This window comes from Lissotriton helveticus, chromosome 2_1 (genome assembly GCF_964261635.1).
Source record: "Lissotriton helveticus chromosome 2_1, aLisHel1.1, whole genome shotgun sequence".
NCBI lineage: Eukaryota > Metazoa > Chordata > Amphibia > Caudata > Salamandridae > Lissotriton > Lissotriton helveticus.
Window position 1 is genome coordinate 68,801,268 of NC_136059.1, and position 22,226 is coordinate 68,823,493.

Consider the following 22,226-nt stretch of genomic DNA (forward strand, 5'->3'; position numbering starts at 1 on the left):
AGGCTGGCCAGACAAGAAATCTAAGAAGCACCAACACCCTGCTCGGATCACTGACAGAATATCAGAAACAGAAATATTGTGTGAACATAATAATAGCATGTCAAAAATATCTAGGACTAATAAATTCGAGAAGGTAAATGCAAATAAGTAAGTGAAGATTTACTGTTTGTAGCTGCACATCTATATACCTTGAAGATATATATATATCGTCATGGTATATATATGTGGAGTACTACATAGTAAAACTTTGCTTTACCTATAGAAACTTGCCTTCATGATATTTTTTCCCTTAATATTCTTGACACAATATTTTGTCCCACTTTATTATTTTTTCTGATATTCTGTCTAAACACCCCTTGCTTCTCAACCCACCCCAAAAAAACACAAAGAACCCTGCCATACTCTTTCTCGGGCAATGCCCCCAAAATCTGGAAATCACTCCCAGCATATATCATGACAAACTCCGCCTTCATGAGCTTTAAGAGAGAACTAAGGGCCATATGTATCAATATCCAGATTTGTAAATCTCAAATAGTGATTTTTCAGAAATCGCTATTTGAGATTTGAATATTGGTATGTATGTAGGAAATCGCATTTTTTTTGCGATTTCTTAAAATTCCTTAATTGCGATTAGCAAATTGCGAATCGCAATTAAAGAATGATTTCCCATTCATTCCTATGGGCCAGGAGGCCCATAGGAATGAATGGGAAGGTATTCTCAATTTGCGATTCGCAATTTGAGAATCGCAAATTGAGAATAATTTCAAGGGTGCAGGGCCTGTTGCACCCCTGAAATTAGCATGGGTGCAAATGTGGTGCACATACATGCCCTAAGGGCATGTATGTGCTTCACACTGCACTTTGAAAAATGCATTTTTCAAGGAATTCGCAAATTACCACCAACTTGAAGTTGGTGGTAATTTGCGATTCCTTAAGGCCAATTTGCATTGTTTTAATGCTTCTTACATTGCATTTAAGGAATCGCAAAATTGGCCATTCCTTAAATGCAATCGCAAAATAAGGAATCGCAAATTTTGCGATTCCTTATTTTGCACTCAATTTTGCTACATACATACCATTTAGCGAAAATGAGTTTGCAAACGCCGAAATTCTGCGAATTTCGGCGTTTGCGAACCCATTTGAGCTTCATACTTATGGCCCTAAATGATCTCCTCCTCAATCGCCCAGCGCTGTAGGGATTCTATACCAACATATGTTTGTACTTTTTTGTTGTTAATATTTTTCTCTAGGTCAATCCCTGGTTTGACCCTCAACGCTCTGTCTTCTTGAACTAATTGGTGACTGTGATCGCCTTTAAAAATGCTGTAAAGCGCTCTGATACTTTCTGGTCTTCCCAGTGTTATAAAAAACTCTTTAAATAAAATATTCGCTCGTTTTGGGCTCGAGGATCTACGCTGACCTGGAGCCGAGCCAGAGCCAGGCTCGAGCGTTGCTCAGCCTAAAGAGCTCGCCGCTCTATGGGCGCTCCACAGGGGCTAAGGAACAATAACCACGCGGGGCCCGTCAGTGTTTGCATCCGTGTGCGGGGCCCGGAGCACAGCTGGAAGGAACCATCCCTTGTGACCGGAGGCAGACTACGGGCTATACCCCTCCAGGCCACCAGGTGTCAGCAGCAGATCTGTTAATGGCCCGCAGCGAGGACCCACAGAGGGAGGTATGTATGGCTGGTTGCGGCTGCTGCTGCAGAGCAGGGGGTGAGACACACCCGGGGGCGGACCCCTGCCGCGGGACAGGTGTCACACGAGAGGAGCGGAGCCGGGGTCTGCTCAGGTAGGAATGCACCCCTGGGCTCCCGGGTCACACCCCTGAATGGGGATCGATGGAGGCAGGGGGCGCCTGGACCAGCCTCTACCTGGGAGGGTGGGTGTGGAGACCGGGCGCCTGGACGTGCCTGTGCCCGGTAAGATGTTTGTAGGAGCAGGGGAGGCTGGACAGCCGCTGCCCCTGGGGGCTGGGTGTGGGCTAGCCGCCCCCAGTGGATGGGGGAAGGCAGGGGCGCCTGGACCAGCCTCTACCTGGGAGGGAGGGAGGGTGTGGAGACCGGGCGCCTGGACGTGCCTGTGCCCGGTAAGATGTTTGTAGAAGCAGGGGAGGCTGGCCAGCCGCTGCCCCTGGGGGCTGGGTGTAGGCTAGCCGCCCCCAGTGGATGGGGGAAGGCAGGGGCGCCTGGACCAGCCCCTGTCTCTGAGGATGCAAGGGCCCCTCCTTCTGGCGGGGATGGAGGCAGGGGGCGCCTGCACCAACCGCTGACCCTGACCCGGGAGGCAGCAGCCTCCTTGTGGAAGGGGTGGAGGCAGAGGGCGCTGCCCCGGAGGATGGCTCTGCAGACAGGGGGGAGGCGGCGGTGGGCTGGACGAGTCTCCGTGGTTGCTATCGAGGCCGATCAGCAGGTGATGGCAGGCGGGCCTCACCGGTGCTCGTTCATGGGAACCTGCGTTTGTTTCTTATCAACAGACTGATTCAGAACAAGAGATTCAAAGTCAGAAAAGAAGCAACAGAAAGCAAAACCGAGGTTCTCTCTCTCTGGCTCCACTAGGCCAAAAGTACACATTGTAAGAGCAGCCCAAAGTAAGACAACTGTCTGTTTTTGTATATGTAAAATTTATTTTCAATAAAAATATTTTGAACTAAAAAAAAAAAAAAATAACCTGCATGAGTGAAAGAAAGGGCAATTAGGTGGAGAATGGCGGAATCAAGACTAGGCGGCCTTGGTATTCGGCCAACCAACATTCCAGGCACAGGCCTGGGGCTGTTGAGACAAGTCTTTGGGTACTGGGAGTAGACCCATGTCAAATCACCCGGGCACCAGTAAAATAGCTCAGTAGGTCAGTACTCCAATGTGACAACTTCCTCTTCATACGATGAGAACCATGGTTTTTATTTTTATAAATCATTTTGTTTGCCAAAAGTTTTTTTTTTATATAGTTTTTTTTTTTCACTTTCCCCTTCACAAATTGTCCACCAGTGGCATGGCTCATGTTCAGGGTTGGCTTTAGGGCTGTGCGACCTGTGCCACTGCACATGGCGCCAAGTGGAGGGGGTAATATTAACCCTGCACCTCTTTAATTTCCACAAGGTTGATCCTCCAGGAAATTAAAGACGGACAAAAGTGTTCATGCCATCGCGGATGTGCCAGCAACAGCTGTGCCCTTGCAAAATTCGAAAAACACCCGCTTAGCTGGAGCCCTCTGGGAGGCGAAGAAAAGCTGTGTGCCTTTTCGTCAAAAGATTAGCAGTGACAGACTATTTATTTATTTATTTATGCATTTTTATATAGCGCGGACTTTACCCGAAGGTGTCAGAGCGTTTCACAATAGGAACAGAACTGATACATGAGAACATTACAAGTGAGCAAATTACAAAAGCAAACGGTGCATTACAGGAGAAAAAGTGACGTGTGCAGGTTACAAAAGCGTCAATAAATGGAGGACACTCAAACACAAAAACAAATATTACGTAGGCAATGGTGGCACTTGTGCAAGAATTGAAAGCAAACAAAATGTAAGAGGTAGCAAACGGTGTGATACAAGAGAAAAGTGACGTGTGCATGTTATAAACGAGTGCCAAACATAGGTCGAAGGATAATACTGCAATAAATGGCAGACTCTCACACCACAAGAACACACTGGGAAGGCACTTCCATAGTCCTGGAAAGAAGAATTTTCTATAATGGAAGGGCTTCCTTCAGGTAAAAGAGGGGGCGTGAATTAAGTTTGGAAGTGTCTTTGAAGGAGGAGAACTTTGAGGTCAGTTTTGAAGGCCTGGGAGGAGGTGGTCGTCCGGAGCTGAGGTGGAAGTGAGTTCCAGATTCTCACTGCGTTGCCTGAAAAGGATTGGGCGATCGATCTTTCCTTCTTGAAAGTGGGCGGTTCAAGCAGTAGATTTTCCGCACTCCCGAGAGTTTCAGTTTATTCGCCAGGTAGCGAGGAGAGGAGGAGTGCAAGGCTTTGTGGGTAATGCAGGCAGTCTTGTAGATAGATCTTGCCTCGATGGGAAGCCAGCGGAGGGTGGATAACATGGGAGTGATGTGGTCGCTTCTTTTGGCCCCATAAATAAAACGAGCTGCTGAATGGAGAACAGACTTGAGGGGGGACAGGTGGGATTTGGAGAGGCCAGTAAGAAGAGAATTGCAATAGTCCAGCCTGGAGAGGAGCAGCAATTGGAACAGAGTTTGGACCAGAGTTTTAAGGTCATGCTCCGGGAAGAAGCGACGAATCCCCCAAAGAAGGCGCAGTTGGTATCGAGCAGACTTTGCAATTGAATGAATGTGGGAGAGTAGATTGAGTTTTGTGTCGAGTAGGACACCAAGGGATTTTGCGCTGTCGACAATGATGGGTTTATTGTTCAGTAGATTCATCTGGTCCATCCATGATTGAAACGGGGGAGGAGAAAGTGAGGAGGAGAGGAGGAGGAATTCAGTTTTGGAGGGATTTAGAATCAGTTGATGTATTGACATCCAGTTTTGAATGAAGTCCAAAGTAGAGCTTATTACGGAGAGATCATGAGAGGAGGCAACCTTGAGGTAGATTTGAGTGTCGTCTGCGTAGAGATGATCGTGTACCCTAGATTTACTTAGGAGATTTCCCAGTGGTTCCAAATAGAGATTGAACAATGTGGGTGCAAGTATAGAGCCTTGAGGAACACCTTGACCCACCGCCAAAGGAGATGAAAGACTGTCCGCTATTTTGATCATTTGGGATCTATCCGAGAGGAAGGAAGCAAACCATTTAAGCACAGTGCCCTCCATGCTCATTCTCTGTTGAAGAGTGTTGAGGAGGGTGTTGTGATTGACAGTGTCAAAGGCTGCAGAAAGGTCAAGGAGAATTAGAAGACAAGACCCCCCCGAATGAAGTATCCGCAGCGCATCATCAATCACTTGCAGCAGGGCTGTTTCAGTGCTGCAGTTTTGGATGAAGCCGGACTGAAAATTGTCAAGAAGATCATTGTCCTTGACATGACGAGAGAGTTGTTTCGCAACACATCTTTCTGTGATCTTCGCAAGGAAGGGTAGGTTAGTGGGGGCGGAAGTTGTGGAGGTCATTTGCATCCGCAGTGGGTTTTTTAAGCAGAGGGGTGACCTGCCCAGTTTTGAAGGGAACAGGAAGGGAGCCTTGACAGAGGGAGAGGTTGACCAGAGTAGACCAATAGGGAAGAGAATGGGTATAGAAGTCAATGGCAATGGCACTAGGGATGAGGTCAAGAGAATGGTTGGAGGATGCACTTGAGGAGGGCATCTTCAGAAATGGGGTCAAAGTTCTGCCAAATGGCTAGTGATTTGCGCTCCTCTGGAGGGGTAGGATGAGCGACCTGATCCACAAGTGATTTCACTTTTGGCAGCTCTGCAAAATAAAAACGATGGGTCTCGTCGTATGAAGAGGAAGTTGTCACATCAGCAGAGATTTCACATGGGTCTACTCCCAGTACCCAAAGACTTCCATGTGCGAATTATTAAAATGGAATTCCTAATAAAGGGAGGTGGATGTCACATAAACACTCTGTAGCTCAGTAGGTCAGTACTCTGATGTGACAACTTCCTCTTCATACGACGAGACCCATGGTTTTTTATTTTTATAAATCATTTTCATTGCCAAAAGCTTTTTTTTTTATAGTTTTTTGTTTTTCACTTTCCTCTTGGCAAAATGTCCTCCAGTGGTTAGGCTCATGTTTAGGGCTGTACGACCTGTGTCACTGCACATGGCGCCAAGCGGAGGGGGCGCCATTAACCCTGCACTGTGAGCACCTCTTTAATTTCCACATATTCCTCCTGAATAAAAGATGGACAAAAGTGTTCACGCCACCGCGGATGACGAAGCCTTAGTGCCAGCAACAGCTGTGCCCTTACAAAATCAAAGAACACCCGCTTAACTGGAGCCCTCTGGGAGATGAAGAAAATCTGTGTGCCTTTTCGTAAAAAGATTAGCAGTGGCGCACAATGGCAGCTCTACAGTCGGCAGTGCATCAAATGTCAGTTTGGTCACATAAACTCCCATCAGAGTGTTTATGTGACGTCCATCTCACTTTATTAGGAATTCCATTTTAATAATTTGCAAAAGGAAGCTAAAAAAAAGCTTTCTCGAAAATGACGCTTTATTTTGCACAGCGTGTCACATGGCCCATGATGGGGCAGTGTCGCCTTCTCCTGCAGAATGTCCGCTGCTTTGCGCATGTTACTACACAAGTTTATTTTGCAAAGGTTTCTTTTGCCGTTCTCACATGAGAACCTATCGCTGTGTTCACACTCTGCAGGTTCCTGAGATTTTGTCTGTACATTGTGAGCAAGTTCGATCAACAATGCCCCTTGTTGTTCTGTTCTGTTCTGTTCTGAAGTACCGCCTTAGTGTATAATTCCAAAGGTCCGGGGTTTTACACCTGATGCATGTGCCTTAAGGGCCATCACTCCTAACCTTTTACATATCTAGTGCCTAGACAAAACATAGCGATGCAGCTGTTGTTTGGGAATGCCTGCTTTGGTCTTATTGGAATACACAAATAGGTGACACACACTTGGAGGGGGACCTTTTCCAGGGAGAAGAGCAGAACAGCACATATGTCGTAGGTCTACTATCTATAGAATGAAGAATGGGATCTGCAGATAACACCCAGATATCTTTTAATATATAATCCTTCTGCTTCTATACAAGGGGAGGGAGATTAGACTACACTCTCTTTTTAGGTCGAGCCTGTGCAGCACATGCAGCGCATGAGCTGTCTCAGCGAGACCTGAAGTAATCTGAATGTTGGCTGAAACTTCCTCTAATTTGTTCTTCTGCTTGTGATTGGTTTACTTGGGCCACTGCTGTTGTTTTGATGCTTTCTGTTGGCTGTTGCTGGTAGAGTTACTTCCGTGTAGTCCCAAAGCAGTGGCGCCTAACTACAGTTTCCATCCGCTCTGCTTGCACTTCCTTTAATTGAAGTACAATGTGCCACCTGTAGCCTGCGTCTGTAACTGGAGACTCTCCTGTTGCCGCCGCTCTTGCTGCAGTCATAAATCACTGTAGCTCCTTTCTTGTGCCGTCTTCCCTGGCGTTCATTCTCCTGCGTGTGCCCAGACACGGTGATAATTAATAGCGAGGCGCGCCCTGTTGTTTTCACCTTCTCTACCCCGTCCCCCTCCCGTTGCCTGCGCCTTCTCATTGGCAACGCCTCTTCGCCTATCTCACGCGTGTTTGTTATTTAGAAAGTATTCACATTTTACGATGAAAATAACTGATCCCAAACCCGAGACCTATTGCGCAGGCCCTCCTCCCCCTCCTGCCACATGAGGCGCACGCTTGTGCAGGTTTAGGACTTGTGGCCGGCATAGCCTCTGTAGCAGCTGCCAGACTCCTCTCTCCACTTGATATTTTTCAGAGCAACCTTTGTCACATTCTCTTCTGTATAGTTCGTTTTCTCTCTCTGCTGCTCTTGTTCTGACTAGGCCCCCCTCGTCTGTCTTGTTCCCTCACTTATTTTCTTCACGCACACGCATCTCTCTGCCTGCTCTCCCTCTCGCCTATGACTGTTCGCTCTCACCCTCTTCTTAAGTCTCTCCCCTTCCCTCAAACCCTTTTAACTCCTATGAAGTCAGTAGTGCTTTGTGTCCTCTAGCACACTAACAACTTTCTAGCAGCCTGTCCCTGAAGCAAGCCCTCACACAAGTCTCACACGATAGCCTCCTCCACTCCCCAAACAGCGCCCAGCAGCCCCGGTACAAGGCACATGCAATGCCCTTGCGCATACCCCTAACTGCCTCCCAGCCCCAGGAATCAAGCCTCCTGAAAATGGGCTTTTTATTACTGCAATACATCAAAGTGACGGAGGCCATTTCTCTTCATGGTTTACAGACAAATGAGGGGAAGGAAAATGGAGGTAAACTTTGCAGCGGCATGAGGTCGGAGGAGTGGGGAGGGTTTGCTGCCTCGGAGAGCGGTCCAGGGGGCGCACGCTGCCAACAACGCCTCCCGCTCATCTTTAACAAGCAGTAGTGTATTGTAATTACATTTATAAAGCGCTTACAATCTCTGACGAGTATTTATTTTCCACCCTTCCCCTTCTGTTATTTTCTTTAGTTGTTGTGCCGGAGACTGGTTACTTTTGGGGGAAGGAAGGGCTCTTTACAAGGAAAGTTTGGAACTTTTCAACGTAGGAGACAAAGCATCTAATGTGGAATGGGTTTGGTCTACTCTAATTGGAGGGAGCTAATAGGGTGTATTATCTGTGGAGGGCAGTGCTCTGTTGTATTATACTTGGTGGGGCGAGTAGGATGCATGACTCTTTGAAGTTATGGGTGGGGGCAGTTTATGGGGTGGAGATGGAACACAGTAATCAAAGTAGGGGGGGCGGAAGGCAAGGTTCATGCATAGATTAAATAGATGGGATATACCATATTGAGAGTAGATTCATGGAATGAAGTAGATAGGACTGTTTTGTGTCACCGACCCCCCTCCCCCCCCCCCCACCCTCCCGCCCCGCTCCCCAAAAATCTATCTCTCAGTTGCGGTGTTCCACACCATGGTTTCTTACTGTGTAAAGCAGGTTGGAGTTAAAAAATTGGAAAAATTATTGTAGTAATTAGTTTTGTTACAATTCTTTTCTTAAGTCCTGCTTTATTTTCAGCAAAATCGAGCAGAGACTGCACTCTGTTAGACCTTTTTTACTTTTTCCTCTTCGTCCATAGGGCCTGCTGTCCCGCGTATTTTCTATTTCTTTCTCCATCACACTGTAAACTGTGGCTGTTCATTGGTCAAAAGGCTTAGTAGTCCCTCGTTCGTACCGCCTTGTCTCATTTTGTAACCTTTCATGGCGACATCCCCTGTTACAAATGTTGCTGCTCGGTAGTCTTTAATTACAGCCTCCGAGCACTATTTTCTTAAATAGCTTTAGTACAGCTCTCGCCTAACGCTATTACATTTTTTTATGGCAACCATATACAATAGGTCTCGCACGTGCGACAGTTTAAGCTATTGGCATTGTAAATGACAATGCCTTTTACTGATCTTTTTTTTAAACAGCACATAAATAAAAGGTATTGTCATTTACAATGCCAATAGCTCAAACTCTCATAAATGCGAGACCAATTGCATTGTAAATGCTTGTTATAATGACAGCTCCTTTCCTGATTTACGGACTAATTGCTATGCTTACCATATGTGTGTTATGCATTTTCCTGCTTATTGGCGCATGTATACTGCATATTAGAGCATGTTAGTTCAAATAAATATTTCTAACTTGTTCTTGTCTCTGTCAGATCTTATTGTGGACAAGTACAAGAGTGTGAGCGAATGAGTGTGTCTTCCAACCGCGATTCCTGAGAAAGTTGGGAGTGTTTTGTTCTGGGGTGTCTAATCATTTGTTTCTCTGTGAGTGAGTAGGAGAGCAAGTGAGACACTATAGCTAGTCGGTCCTGGGCACTAAGGTGGCATGATGACCCAGTTCCTATCTACAAAGGTCCCATAATACTACGCATAGTTCTGTGTTTGCACATAGTTCCCTGCAACAAGCATTTCATATGTTGTGTAAATGTTAAAGCTGTGCATTAGAGCCACAAAGTACCGTCAGATTGCAGTTACATAATTGTACAAAAAAGTTTACGTATTCTGACTTGCTGGATGGCGTGTGAGGGCGACCTCAAGTTTTGGCCTCCCTTGATTTAGAAAACATTTCTTAACATGTGACCTCCCAAACGCCAATAAGATTTGCTTCTTGAAGTTTTTTTTTGCTATTCTCGAACAGTAGAATAAAAAATAGCCCTCATAAAAAATGACACAATGAATGTCAGATGCTCTTGTCACACAAAGTTTGAGCCTGCAGACTTTTTATATACTGATATTAATGTACATGCTGTAAGCCTGGAGTTTCATCTAGTGACTGCTTTTTCTCACCATAAAGTAGCACAGACGGTTAGTATGCCTACTGCAAAGAACACATACCCTGCAGATCACAGAACTGTTTGTATTGGCTAGCTCAGTGGGTTACTGCGTGTGTCAGAGAGATCCTTTTGTTACTGCTGTTCATAAGTAGCAATCCTACTATAGCACAGAGAACAATGAGCTGTCCCTGAAGAGCGTAGATGCACGTAGACTGCATGATATAGGTTAGCACGTTATGGATTAATAGATTCCCATGCTTAGATCATGACCTTTTGTGAAACCCCAAAATGGAGTAAGTTCATTATAAAAAATTTAGGTTTAATGCCATGATTTGTAATGTTGTTCTCTTCTTTGTGAAACAATCCCTTAAGGTCAGCCAGGATGATGTACCAGGCCATACACCAATGGTTTGTAATAGAAGCCAGTGGTAACCAAGCTAGATGTTGACTGCATCAATCTAGATTTTAATGAGACGTCAATTTAATCCACAAAGTAAAATCATGGTTATTTCATATATTACAAAACAATAGGAACAAGGTTGTTGAGTGAAGTCTAAACACTGTAACTAACAAACGAACCAGCCTTGTTCACAACACCTTATCTTTCCTTCTCCTCTCTGGCTACTTATCACCTCTCACCCAATCCTCTCACTCCCCATTCATGATCTGACCCAAAGCCACGCCCTTTTCCACTAAATGTCTTCTCGTGCGCTGTCCGCCCTATATCGCCTCTTCCTCTCTCACCATGCATCTGCCCTCTGTCCTTCCATTCCCCTTCTGCCACATCCTACATTTACTGTCCCGCCCTATCTTTGCTCACAGACCTTTTACAACTTGTAAATGTAAAATGTATTATTTGTTTTCAAATGAACACTAAAATGTGTGCATAAAAATGGCTGCCTAATTGACACTGTATTTTTTTTTACACATATCAGAGTGCATTTTATTCCATGACCTAAAACTTATTCATGCTTTTTATGACAGGCATTTTGGAGGATTTCAGCTGGAAAAGTGTGAGGCTCCGAGATAACATAATAGATTGCAACTTATAAGGTGAGCATGGAATATCCAGTCATTTTACCATACCCAGTGTGATTTGATGTTAATTGAGGACTTACAAATTCTCTTAGATCCATCCTCAGCTGTTGGTTATTTATACTGTCCTTGGTGAGAGACACACCATGCTCAGACACTAGGCATTGGAATGGAATTGGAGGGATTAGGTTTGACAGCAGTTGCCGCAATGGTGGGGAAGATCTCGCTCAACCGATGTCTCTGGTGCTTATGAAGGAAGCAGCCCTCAACAGAAACGAGGCTTTTCACAAGCACAGCTTCCCCTAAGGCAGTTACAATTGCCATCAAACATTTCTTCTAATTAAAAGAAATCTGCAGCGGATAATCATCTTATATCTCAAATAACTTCACTCCAACCTAATTACATGCAGTGAAAACTGTGAATGGAGTTACCTCTATGTGTGAAACCCTAATATGACAGAGAACGCAGTATTGACTGAAGCTTTGGATACTTAGGGGCCCATTAGGATCTCGGGCGGATCGCCACCGCCCGCAAGGCGGTAGCGACCTGCCCGAGATCCGTCCCTGCCCGCCACCCATTTTCCTCCTGCCATATTACTAGACCATCCGCCACTTTTCCGCCCGGTCAACAAGTTGACCGGGCGGAAAAGTGTTTAATATGGTGGTGGTGTCTGTTAGACACTGCCAGCCATATTACTATGGGGGCGGAAACATGCCTTTCCGTGACGGCATTGCCGCCACGGAAAGACATGCGGGAATTGCTTGCGGGGGCCCGTTGCAGGCCCCCAGGGACTCTGGGGGGTGGGGACGCACATGGACGGTACCTATGGTACCCCCCTGCAGTTCCATGCACAACATGGCAGGCACCGCGTGGTGCCTGCCATGTTGTGCATGGAAGTGCACGACATGCCCTCCTGGCATTGTGGTGGGGGGTGCTGAGTGCACCGACGCCACAATGTCACAAATGCAGGATGCGCCTGCCACTGTGGCGGGCGCATCCTAATGGCCCCACGGGACCCCCGCCCTTATGGTGGGCGGTCCCAGTGGGAGAGGTGTGGCGCCGCGGCCAGGGCGACTGACGCTGGAATCTGGGGACCACGGTTCGATCCCCGGCTCCGGCGGGAGGTTAGCCCAGCACCATGTGACTCTGGGCAATAGCTCGCTTAATCTTCCCGACGGACCCCAGCGCCTAGAGACCCTTACGGGTGAATGTGCGCTTTACAAATGTGGACTTTACTTTATTGTCTAAAGTTTCCTCCGGATCTCCCAGCGATTGTTGCCCCCCGTCGGCCCTGCGAGAAGCCTTCACTTCATGCCCGGACCCCCCTTTAGCTCTTCTAAACAACTCCCTGACTACGGGGGTGGTCCCGGGATCTTTCAAACGGGCAGAGGTGGTCGCTATCTTGAAAAAACCCACGGCTGACCTGTCCAACATGAGCAACTACCGCCCAATTTCCCTCCTTCCCTTCCTCAGCAAGGTCTTGGAGTCTCACGTTACCCAAACCCTTACCTCTTTTGTGGAGGACTCTTGTGTTCTGGACACCCAGCAGGCTGGATTTAGACCGGCACATTCCACAGAAGCAGTCATCCTCTCTGTGATGGACGAACTACGCAGGGGCGCCGACACTAACATCTGTCAGGCCCTGGTCCTTTTGGATCTGTCAGCCGCCTTTGACACGGTCGACCATGACATCTTGGTCGACCGTGTCAGAGAGGCTGGCATCCAGGGCACTGCCCTGGATTGGGTGCGTTCTTTCCTGACCCACCGCCATCAGGCTGTCAGGCTGTCTCAGTTCTCTGCCTCTCAAGTCGAGCTGACCTGTGGTGTCCCTCAGGGCTCTTCCCTATCCCCTCTTCTTTTTAATTTATATTTGGCCCCGCTAATCCGTTCCCTTCGCCGTTTCAATGTCTCCGCGTTTAATTACGCGGACGACATTCAATTGGCCTTCACCATTGACTCCGGGGTCGAATCCATTTCTACTTTCCAAAATACCCTCTGTTTCATCAGTGATTGGATGGGTGCAAACCATCTGAAACTTAACCCCGACAAGACCGAGCTGGTGCTTGTCGGGGGACCCTCCAATCCATGGCATCCCTCCTTTTGGCCGGTCAGCCTGGGCACCCCGCCTTGTCCTGTCAACTCAGCAAAAAGTCTGGGTGTCGTCATCAGCAACGATCTATCTATGACACCCCAGATTAGTGCCGTAGTCTCCTCCAGTCACTTCCAGCTCAGGAAGATACGCAAGATCTCTCGCCTACTTACCACCGATGCTCTTATTTTGGCCCTACTTGCGCTAGTCATGTCTAGGCTTGACTACGCAAATGTATTATATGTAGGCATCCCTGTATACCAACTCAGGAGACTCCAGTTGATTCAAAATCAGGCTGCCCGTCTGATATATCATCAGCCCAGAGATCAACACGTTCAACCGCTCTTAAAGGGTCTCCACTGGCTTCCGGTCTCTGCTCGTTGCAAATTCAAGCTGGGATGTATCATCTTCAAATCCCTCTCTGGTCATGGCCCCGCTTTCATTTCTTCTCTGCTTCATCACTATGTCCCCTCCCGTACCCTCCGGTCCTCCCATATGGCCCTTTTATCTGTCCCCAGATTTAAGCGGAAGAAACACGGTGGCCTTAGGTTCTCCTTCCTAGCCCCGTCCTTTTGGAATTCTTTACCTCTCCCGCTTAGGCTATCCTCCCCTTACTCCAGTTTCAGATCCTCCCTTAAAACTCATCTTTTCATTGAAGCGTACAATTAGCTGTTATCTACTGTTATGTTAGTTTTGTCTCTCCTTTCTGCTCTCTCCGAACAGCGCCAAGGAACCTAATGGTGTTAGTGCGCTCAACAAATTAATTTAACATAACATAACATAACATTTCACGATAGGATGGCAGGCGGGCAAAGTCCGCCCGCCATCCTAATGACCACCTGTGTTTTTTTGTTACAGTCCTTTGAGATTATATCTATTGAAATGATTATATGATTTTGCTTTAGAAACTTATGTCCTGAAGAAGTTCTAGGAATGAAACGTGTTGGCTGTTTGTGGATTTAAAGACGTTTTGTAATGAGGATAACTTATGAAAATCTGTTTGATTGCAGCTGCATGGTGTGCAAAATAAAGTTGATGCGGCACAAGTAATTACCAGTGACAGAATAATTCAAGCATTTCATCCATCACTTTTTTGTAAACTTCAGTGCGACCACCCTAGGTGGAACAGGTAGTCCTAGACGTAGGTCCTTTGCTTACTGTGCCATGGGAACCAAGCAACACCCGACTGATGAGTCTTAATGAGGGCAAAACAGGTTTGGATTACTTGTGTTCTGGTTCAAGGAGGACCTGGCCATGGCATTTACGACTGGACTGCAACCATTGGTGTAGGATCAGGACTGATTTGCATATGGCTGAGTTTCCAAACTAGGTGGCATGGTCACAGATAACCAATGGACTGGGATTCGGTCCTGAGTAATTACCAGTGACTGAGATTAATTTAAAGTATACAATCTTAAACTTTTTTTCAATACATGGGAATTTCATCAGATGCCACGCAACAGTGAATGATGAGGATTAGTGTGTTTACTGAAGGAATAGTTACACCTTTTAAGTACACTAGCAAAGCTACAAGGAAACTATAAACTTAAAAAGTTACAAGTTCTTCTGCTCGCCACTCTGCCCAAAACCTCCTCTGCACCTCTCAAAGCCATTTTACACTTCCCGGCTTGCCTGGTCAGAGAAGCAAGAAAATCGGACAGCATTTCGCATATCTTGGGAGACCTTCAATCGTCATAGGCTACCACTTGTGGCTAGAACCAGCTTAAAAATAGCTCGCCTCACAACAAGGTGATTCGCCTCGGTCTTCAATCCTATCTAAGAATAAAAATTCACACTGCAGAAACACCAGAAGTAAATAGACATAGATTCTTGAAATCACCAACACAAAAAAATCTAAATCTTTCAACCGGGCTTTCTCCTTTCAAAATCTCAGAACTTGGATTTCTGCCCCTGAATAATTCAAATAAAATCTGAACTTCCTACCCTTCAGTAGTGCCTTACAAACTCACCTTTTCAAACTCTACCTGAAACCAGATAATTCATGGACTCCAACTTGCTGCATCTGTGTTCTTGTTGCTTTGCATAACCAATATATGCACCTTTACTATCTACCTATATTTCTTGTAATCTAGTTCTATATAATCTGTTGTTTTATGTGAACAATTTGTGTATGGGGTGAGGTCTATGCTATATAAATACCACAATAATAACCTGGGCCACTCCTAATATTTGTGATGTTGTGATGTGTGGAGCAATGCACAGGGTGGCAGGAGACATACGTTTTGAATCTACCTCACTGTGTTTGCTTCATGAGTTTTCAGGTTGAACTACCCTCAACTGAACATTTTGTTAGTGGTTTTGAAAGTTTCACACAGCATCTGACCTTATTTCTGCTTCAAGTAAGATGAATAAAGTGAATTTTGATATGAACAAAATATATTAGTAAGATGAATAAAGTGAATTTTGATATGAACAAAATATATTAGTAAGATGAGTAAAGTGAATTTTGATATGAACAAAATATATTAGTAAGATGAATAAAGTGAATTTTGATATGAACAAAATATATTGTCCTCTGAAGCTTCACAAGTTGGGAATATCGAAAAATGCTTGCATTAATTATTTCTTTAATTGGAAGTCCTCTTCGGAAGAAGAGAAACATTTTATCTTGAAGAACGAGGTTCCATTGTTCTTGACACAACAAAACAATTGCATTTCATTGCCATATGAGTGAAATTCACAGGTTACAATGCTGATCCCCTCAGTACTCGGGTCTGAGAGAAAGGATGACTCTTTCAACATTTGTGATCAATTTTAGGGACTTAAAATCTAAGCCTACTATTTTAAATTAAATTATTTTGCGAAATTGGACACCCTTTGTTTTCTCGGCTTGTGAAACGTAAGCACTTCTCCATTTTTGTGCAGTTTGTCCAGTTTATTTTTGAGGGCACTAGTAAAGAGCGAGTCAGAACATTAGTGAATGATAATTGCTACTACTAGTGGTTGAAGCTGAATGCATGTTTTTTCTCACTAGGAAGCACTGGATGTGCTGGCTATTTAGGATGGAAACAAAATTTCATCTTATATTCATGTTCGTGTCAACAATAATAGTCTTTTACGTTTTTACCTTAGTTGTTTTTCCACAAAAGTGAAGTGATTTTGAGTTCTCCTAGAGCTCCATTACAAGCCAAATAATGACTTATTGGCATTTAATTGGAGACAGACTTCCAGGTTGCTTCACTGCTTTTATAAAATCATTAAAACTGTTGACAACACCAATAATAATTGCATGTTGTAACCATATGATTAACATATGATTAACATTTAAAGGTAACAATGCTGCTCCCCCACCTTCAACAGTGCTTACAAGTTTGCTAGAAAGGGTGCCTGTTTCACCGTTTGTTATTGGGCAACTGAGAAATCTTGACGACAAGACCAAGTAGAACACGTGTTACGGACATCTCAATGAGGACTTATATGGAATCATCATTCTCCTTGATACCTTGCTACTGTTTGCCACAGGGCTTAACCATAGACAGCTTGGTGCTGACACTGGTTTATATGTAATATTTGGTTAGTTTTGGGTTGTGGATCTCATCTTTAATCCACAGATGTTATATCACTGCATCTTGTCTCGTCATGCTTCATTCGTTTTTGAAATTCTGTGTGCCAGCCGCCCTATGAATTTGAAATCGGGGTTTTCGCAAGAGTGCATGTATGAATAATATTGGTGAAATGCAGTGTGCGAGTTCAGGTGGTAAAGCCTTCTGGAGCTGGACCAAGAATAAATTAGCTGGATGTCTGTAGGGTCACTGTGAATACACATAAAACACACACACACACAGATAAAAAAACACACTCACACCAGGGATGTGTAATTCCTATAGCCCGACGACCAGAACAAATTGTTTAGTGTCTGGGGCAACAAGTTTTCATGTGTATTTTGTCCTTGTGACAAGTAGGCCCAACCCCCTGCAGCACAAACCCTTTGGCTGCCAGTTTGCAGTACCACATTATGGAGCAGGGAAGGGCACTGTCTGCACTTAAGGTATTTTTTTTGCCCATATGTTAATGCTGTTCAAACTTGTATTTATGGTTGCTTCATTAAAAACTTTTAATATTAGGGTGAGCGCTCTACGTAAATGTTGTAAGCTCCGACTGCACTGCTGACAATGGTTCCTGTATAAAAATGTGTACACGTTTTCAGAGTTTAGCAATATGAGGCTATGTATAATGCTCCAGAATGCTCTCTGATTTGATGCATATATTTTCTGAAGCTTGAAAGCAAGAATGATGATTCTTTGCTTTCAAAATAAAATGATCTTAAAAAAATGAAAGCGGGAAAAAATAAATTTTGCTAAACTACTGTAAAATTTTAGGTACCATTTTTTTGCAGCATCATTTAGTAACATGTGTTGATGCATGCTAGTATTTCCCAAAAATATTCATAATGGAAAATCGGTGTAACAAATTTCATGAAGATTATGGGAAACAAATAAACAAGCACTGGAAAAGCCAGTAGGTCTGACATTTGTGGTCGGCTTTTTAGTTTTGTCAATGTTTGACTTGTTTTGGCATGGCTTTTGTAAAATCTTATTGGTGTGGGAGCTGCGGGGCCCTCCCCATTATAACAAACATTCGCAAAAGCAAAAAATAGTTTTTCTGCCTCAAAAAGCACACACTGCCACAGTAGTTACTGGCACTGAACAAAACTACTTTGTGCGCTGATATGCTCCTTGTGAAAGAGCAGCATGCTGCTCACAGTTAATCCAGCCAATACAGAGAGAGCGAGAGAGACAGAATTTTAATAAATACAAAAGGTCACGCCTGACCAAATTATGGGCCCAATTATTAAAGAAAGTCCCAAAAGTGCACCCATGGTTTATGTCCTTGCATTAAGTGCAACTATACGGCTTTCATGAATTCCCAAGAATTTACAGAAGTAGGACAAGAAATAGTACTCCTAGAAAATATTTGTGAACTTCATTTTAGCATGAGCAAATTTGCATGTGTAGATTTGCCTATGCAAAAATCTGAGTGTTTGAAAGTTCACTTTCCCTCCAACCACTTTTTCCCAACTCTGGAAGAAGGTTTACATCTGCCACTGTCGGAAGTACATTTCCGGCATTTCTCAGTATGAGAAAAGATTAGAGAAGATTTGTTGAAAACCCTTAAAACGTGCAAGTTAGTAGGTTTGCACAGACTCAAAAGGGCATTTTAACCCTGGAAATACTGCTTACCACTACCTTCAGCGCCAATATGTAGATCTGCGGAAATTTGAGAACATAAGCTGATTGCAAGTATTCAAGCACTAGTATGGTATGAGCGCTGGCATTATCAGAGAGCCTATAACAGAGCTCTTGTATAATGAGATTGCTGCCATAATTTGTCGCTGCACTATATGGCACGAAAGGGGCAAGTGGATTTTGTTACAGGACAAGTACATTTATGAAGCAACCTGCCCCATGCACAAGTAGATATTTTATGAAATTCCACACCCCTGCACACTCACTCTCTGTCTGATCTGTAATCTAGCCTACGATTGGCAGACTAGTCAGTCATACTTTTTGTAAAAAGTAGAGCGAGAATGTGAAAATAGATGTCTCAATACTTTTGTTGAATAAATACTACATCCTTGAGAGTGAGATGCCGAGTTGTGTATGAGAGAAATATCAGCCCATAGGAAACTTTGCAGCCAGAAAGGAGTTTTTTTACGAAGCGCCAAGTACTGTTTTGGTTAGATTTAGGAACAACCTGGGAGATAGCTTGCCTTTATTTATTTATTTTATTTTTTGAATGTTTGTCGTCTATTCTTTAGTGTGCATTAGAAAAAATTGGGAGGTGATATAGGAATTGTCATTCAGCCACAACCACTCCCTCTCAGTTTTAGGATGGTATTAGACATTCGAAAATTCGTTACACGTTCTCCCTAGACCCCACTGAATGGATTTTGAATGTATGCGAAAAATTGTGATGTAGTTTGAATTATCCACTTATGAGCTAATGTCTCTTAACTTTTCTTGCTGACAGATATGGCACCAAGAAACCCATATAAGAAGGGATTTGAAAGCTGTTCTGGAAAGTTTGGGCCAAGAAAAGACAAGAAGGCAGAAGGGGGGCATCATGGAAATCCTACCAAGAGCCAAACTGAAGAACCTGCAGGTTGTGAAAAAGATTGTAGAAATCCCAAAGACAATATTGAAGTGAACAATGGTGCTGGAAAAAAATCATATGCAAGTGGCGACTGTAGAACGGAGATCCCTACACTTCTCATTGATCAGCAGCAATCATGTGTCAAAAAAATTACCTGCAAAAGAATGAATGCACATGAATGTAGTGAATGTGGGAAACGTTTCAGAGACAAATCAGCCCTTATTGCACACCAGTTCATACACACAGGGGAGAAACCTCATGAGTGTACTGAATGTGGGAAGTGTTTCAGAGAGATAGCATATCTTATTTCTCACCAGCGGACACACACAGGAGAGAGACCATATGCATGTACTGAATGTTATAAAAAGTTCAGATACCGAACAAACCTCAGACATCACCAGCTAATACACACAGGAGAGAAGCCACATGCATGTACTGAATGTGGCAAGACTTTCAGACATCAAGCAAACTTAAATTCACATCAGCTAATACACACTGGAGAAAGACCTTATGCTTGTTCTGAGTGTGGTAAGAGTTTTAGACAAATGGCACATCTTACTTCCCACCGGCGGATACACACTGGAGAAAATCCGTACATATGTAGTGAATGTGGAAAATGTTTTAATCAGTCGTCCAACCTTGCCACACACAAGCGATCACACAGTGAAGATAAACCATACGAATGCAATGACTGTGGGAAAAAATTCAAAATGTCTTCTTTTTTGATCACTCACCAACGAATACACTCTGGAGATAGACCATTTAAATGCAATGAATGTGGCAAAAGTTTCAGACGCTCATATCACCTTAAATTGCACAGTTCAATACATACAGGAGAAAAAGCCTTTGAATGTAGTGAATGTGGAAAGAGGTTCAATCAGTCAACAAGCTTGGTCAAACACCAGGCAACACACACAACAGGTAAACCTTTTTCATGCAAAGATTGTGTGAGGACATTTACCTTGTACCAAGACCTTCTCAAACACAAGCAGTTGCACTCAGGGGTTAAACCGTATTGTTGTAATATATGTGGGAAGAGTTTTTGCTGGCCCTCTTCCTTGAACTGTCACCAAAGAGTACACTCAAACAAAAATGCCTATTTATGTAACGAATGTGGAAAGACTTTTAGCCGATTGGCAGGACTCGTCTGTCACCAGCGAATTCATACAAGTTTAAATCTCAGCACATGTAATGAATGTGGCAAGACATTTATCTCATTAGCAAACCTCAAAAAACACAAAGAAACACATTCACTGGAAAAGCCTTACAAATGTAAGGTGTGTGGAAAGTGCTTTAGCCGTTCTCCATACTTAAACCAACATCAAATAACACACAGCAGAGAAAAGCCATATGCATGTAGCGAATGTGGGAAATGTTTCAAAAGGACTAATGAACTAGTAAAGCATGAAGGAATACACACTGGGGAAAAACCCTATAAATGTATGACATGTAATAAGACTTTTCGCCTCTCAGGCTCTCTCACCAGTCATCTAAAAACACACACAAAAGAAAAGCCATACACTTGTGGTGAATGTGGTAAGAGTTTCCGTTGGTCTTCATACTTGGTGACTCATCAGCGAATGCACACAGGGGAAAAACCAAATACTTGCAATGTATGTGGAAGGGCTTTCAGTGCATTAACAAATCTAATAAGGCATAAGAGGATACACACTGGTGTAAGACAATATCCATGCAAAGAATGTTCAAAGGGTTTCACGCGGCTTGCTAACTTAATAAAACACATGAAAACACACACAGAAAACATGCCTTGACTCAAAAATGTGGTCTATCCTTTCCTTTGCATTTAGGCAAAAGGTTCCACATATGGAAAACAGCTGGGTTGCACAACATCTCTTTGTAATAGATCTTTACAGATATCTGTAGTGTGACGATACTGCTGCACCACATCCAGGAAAAAAGTGCTATCACCAACTCCGGCCCACGGGTTGGTAGAGGTGTTTGTAACTAAACAGAACCTTTTAAAATTAGTATTGGTTCCACAGTGGTGTTTAGTCACTGTGCGTAGTGATGGTACAGTGACATCAGTGAGAAGTTTGAGTACAGAGACGTAAAGCTTTAGCTGTTCACTGGAAATAGAAAGTTTAAAAGACTATGTTCTACAAAGCATGCCTTCATTCAGAAGTAAGATCTATTCCCACCAGTGCAAGTATTCATAATTGTAACCAGCAAGGCTGCCTTAATCATGATAGAGCACATGGAAAGAGATTTACCGTTTTGAGGAACACACATTGATTTTTCAATACAGCACAGCTCTAGTAATTTAAAATAAGGCAATAACAGAACAGCCCCACTACTGTTGGATCATGAAACTAGAAGCAAACATGTCTAAGCATTCATAGGTGTAGTAGGAAATTATAAGTAGTATTTCAACAAATGGTACAATATTGGTTTAGGAAGCAGCGAAACAGGAAAAACAACTGCTAAAAAAACTGGAGCAATGGGAAAAATACAACTGAAAAGTTGAGGTAAACTTGGAAATCCATGAAAAGAACAGATGCATGAAAACTACTACAAGAATTGAACCCCATAGCTCCGAGACTATAAATTGCAGCAAAGACAGTGGCTTACACACAGAGTTTTACTTCTTCCATGTAAAAGATTTACACATTTAATAAATCCAGGATTCTTTGCATAATGAGTGACTTGATTTCCAGATGACCAATAGTCATGGCAAGCAGATGAAACAAAGTAATATAGTTCAGCCATTCTAAATTATGTGCACTTTTACCAGCTGAACTAAAATAAAGAACCTGTAACTTGATACAGTGGTCCGTCTCCTGGTTATCGCGTCGCTGATCCGAGTGGGGATTGGAAGTGGCGTGGTGGAGTTTCGTGTGTGTATATATGTATATATTCCCAAGGTATCCTTCTCTGTTGAAAAAGATGAGGGGACACAGCAGGGCTTCAAGGAATATATATATATATATATATATATATATATATATATATATATATATATATATATATATACATTGGAGTAAGCCAATTGGGGCTATATTATTAGTTTGTCTATTTTGTGTCGTTTTCCACACTGTTTGAATTTGTGATTTGTGATTTTTGCAACAGACATACATATTGGACTAAGCCAAATGGGTCTG

General features: G+C 43.7%; 1 protein-coding gene across 1 annotated transcript; it reads left to right on the forward strand.

The window, feature by feature from the left end:
* Positions 1-1,682: 1,682 nt before the first annotated feature.
* LOC144819218 (uncharacterized) lies at positions 1,683-21,955 on the forward strand. Its single transcript, XM_078677188.1, has 3 exons — positions 1,683-1,791; positions 10,853-10,921; positions 18,985-21,955. The coding sequence occupies exon 3, from the start codon at positions 18,987-18,989 to the stop codon at positions 20,877-20,879; it is 1,893 nt and encodes a 630-aa protein (XP_078533314.1). The 5' UTR covers positions 1,683-1,791; positions 10,853-10,921; positions 18,985-18,986; the 3' UTR covers positions 20,880-21,955.
* The last annotated feature ends 271 nt before the right edge of the window (positions 21,956-22,226 follow it).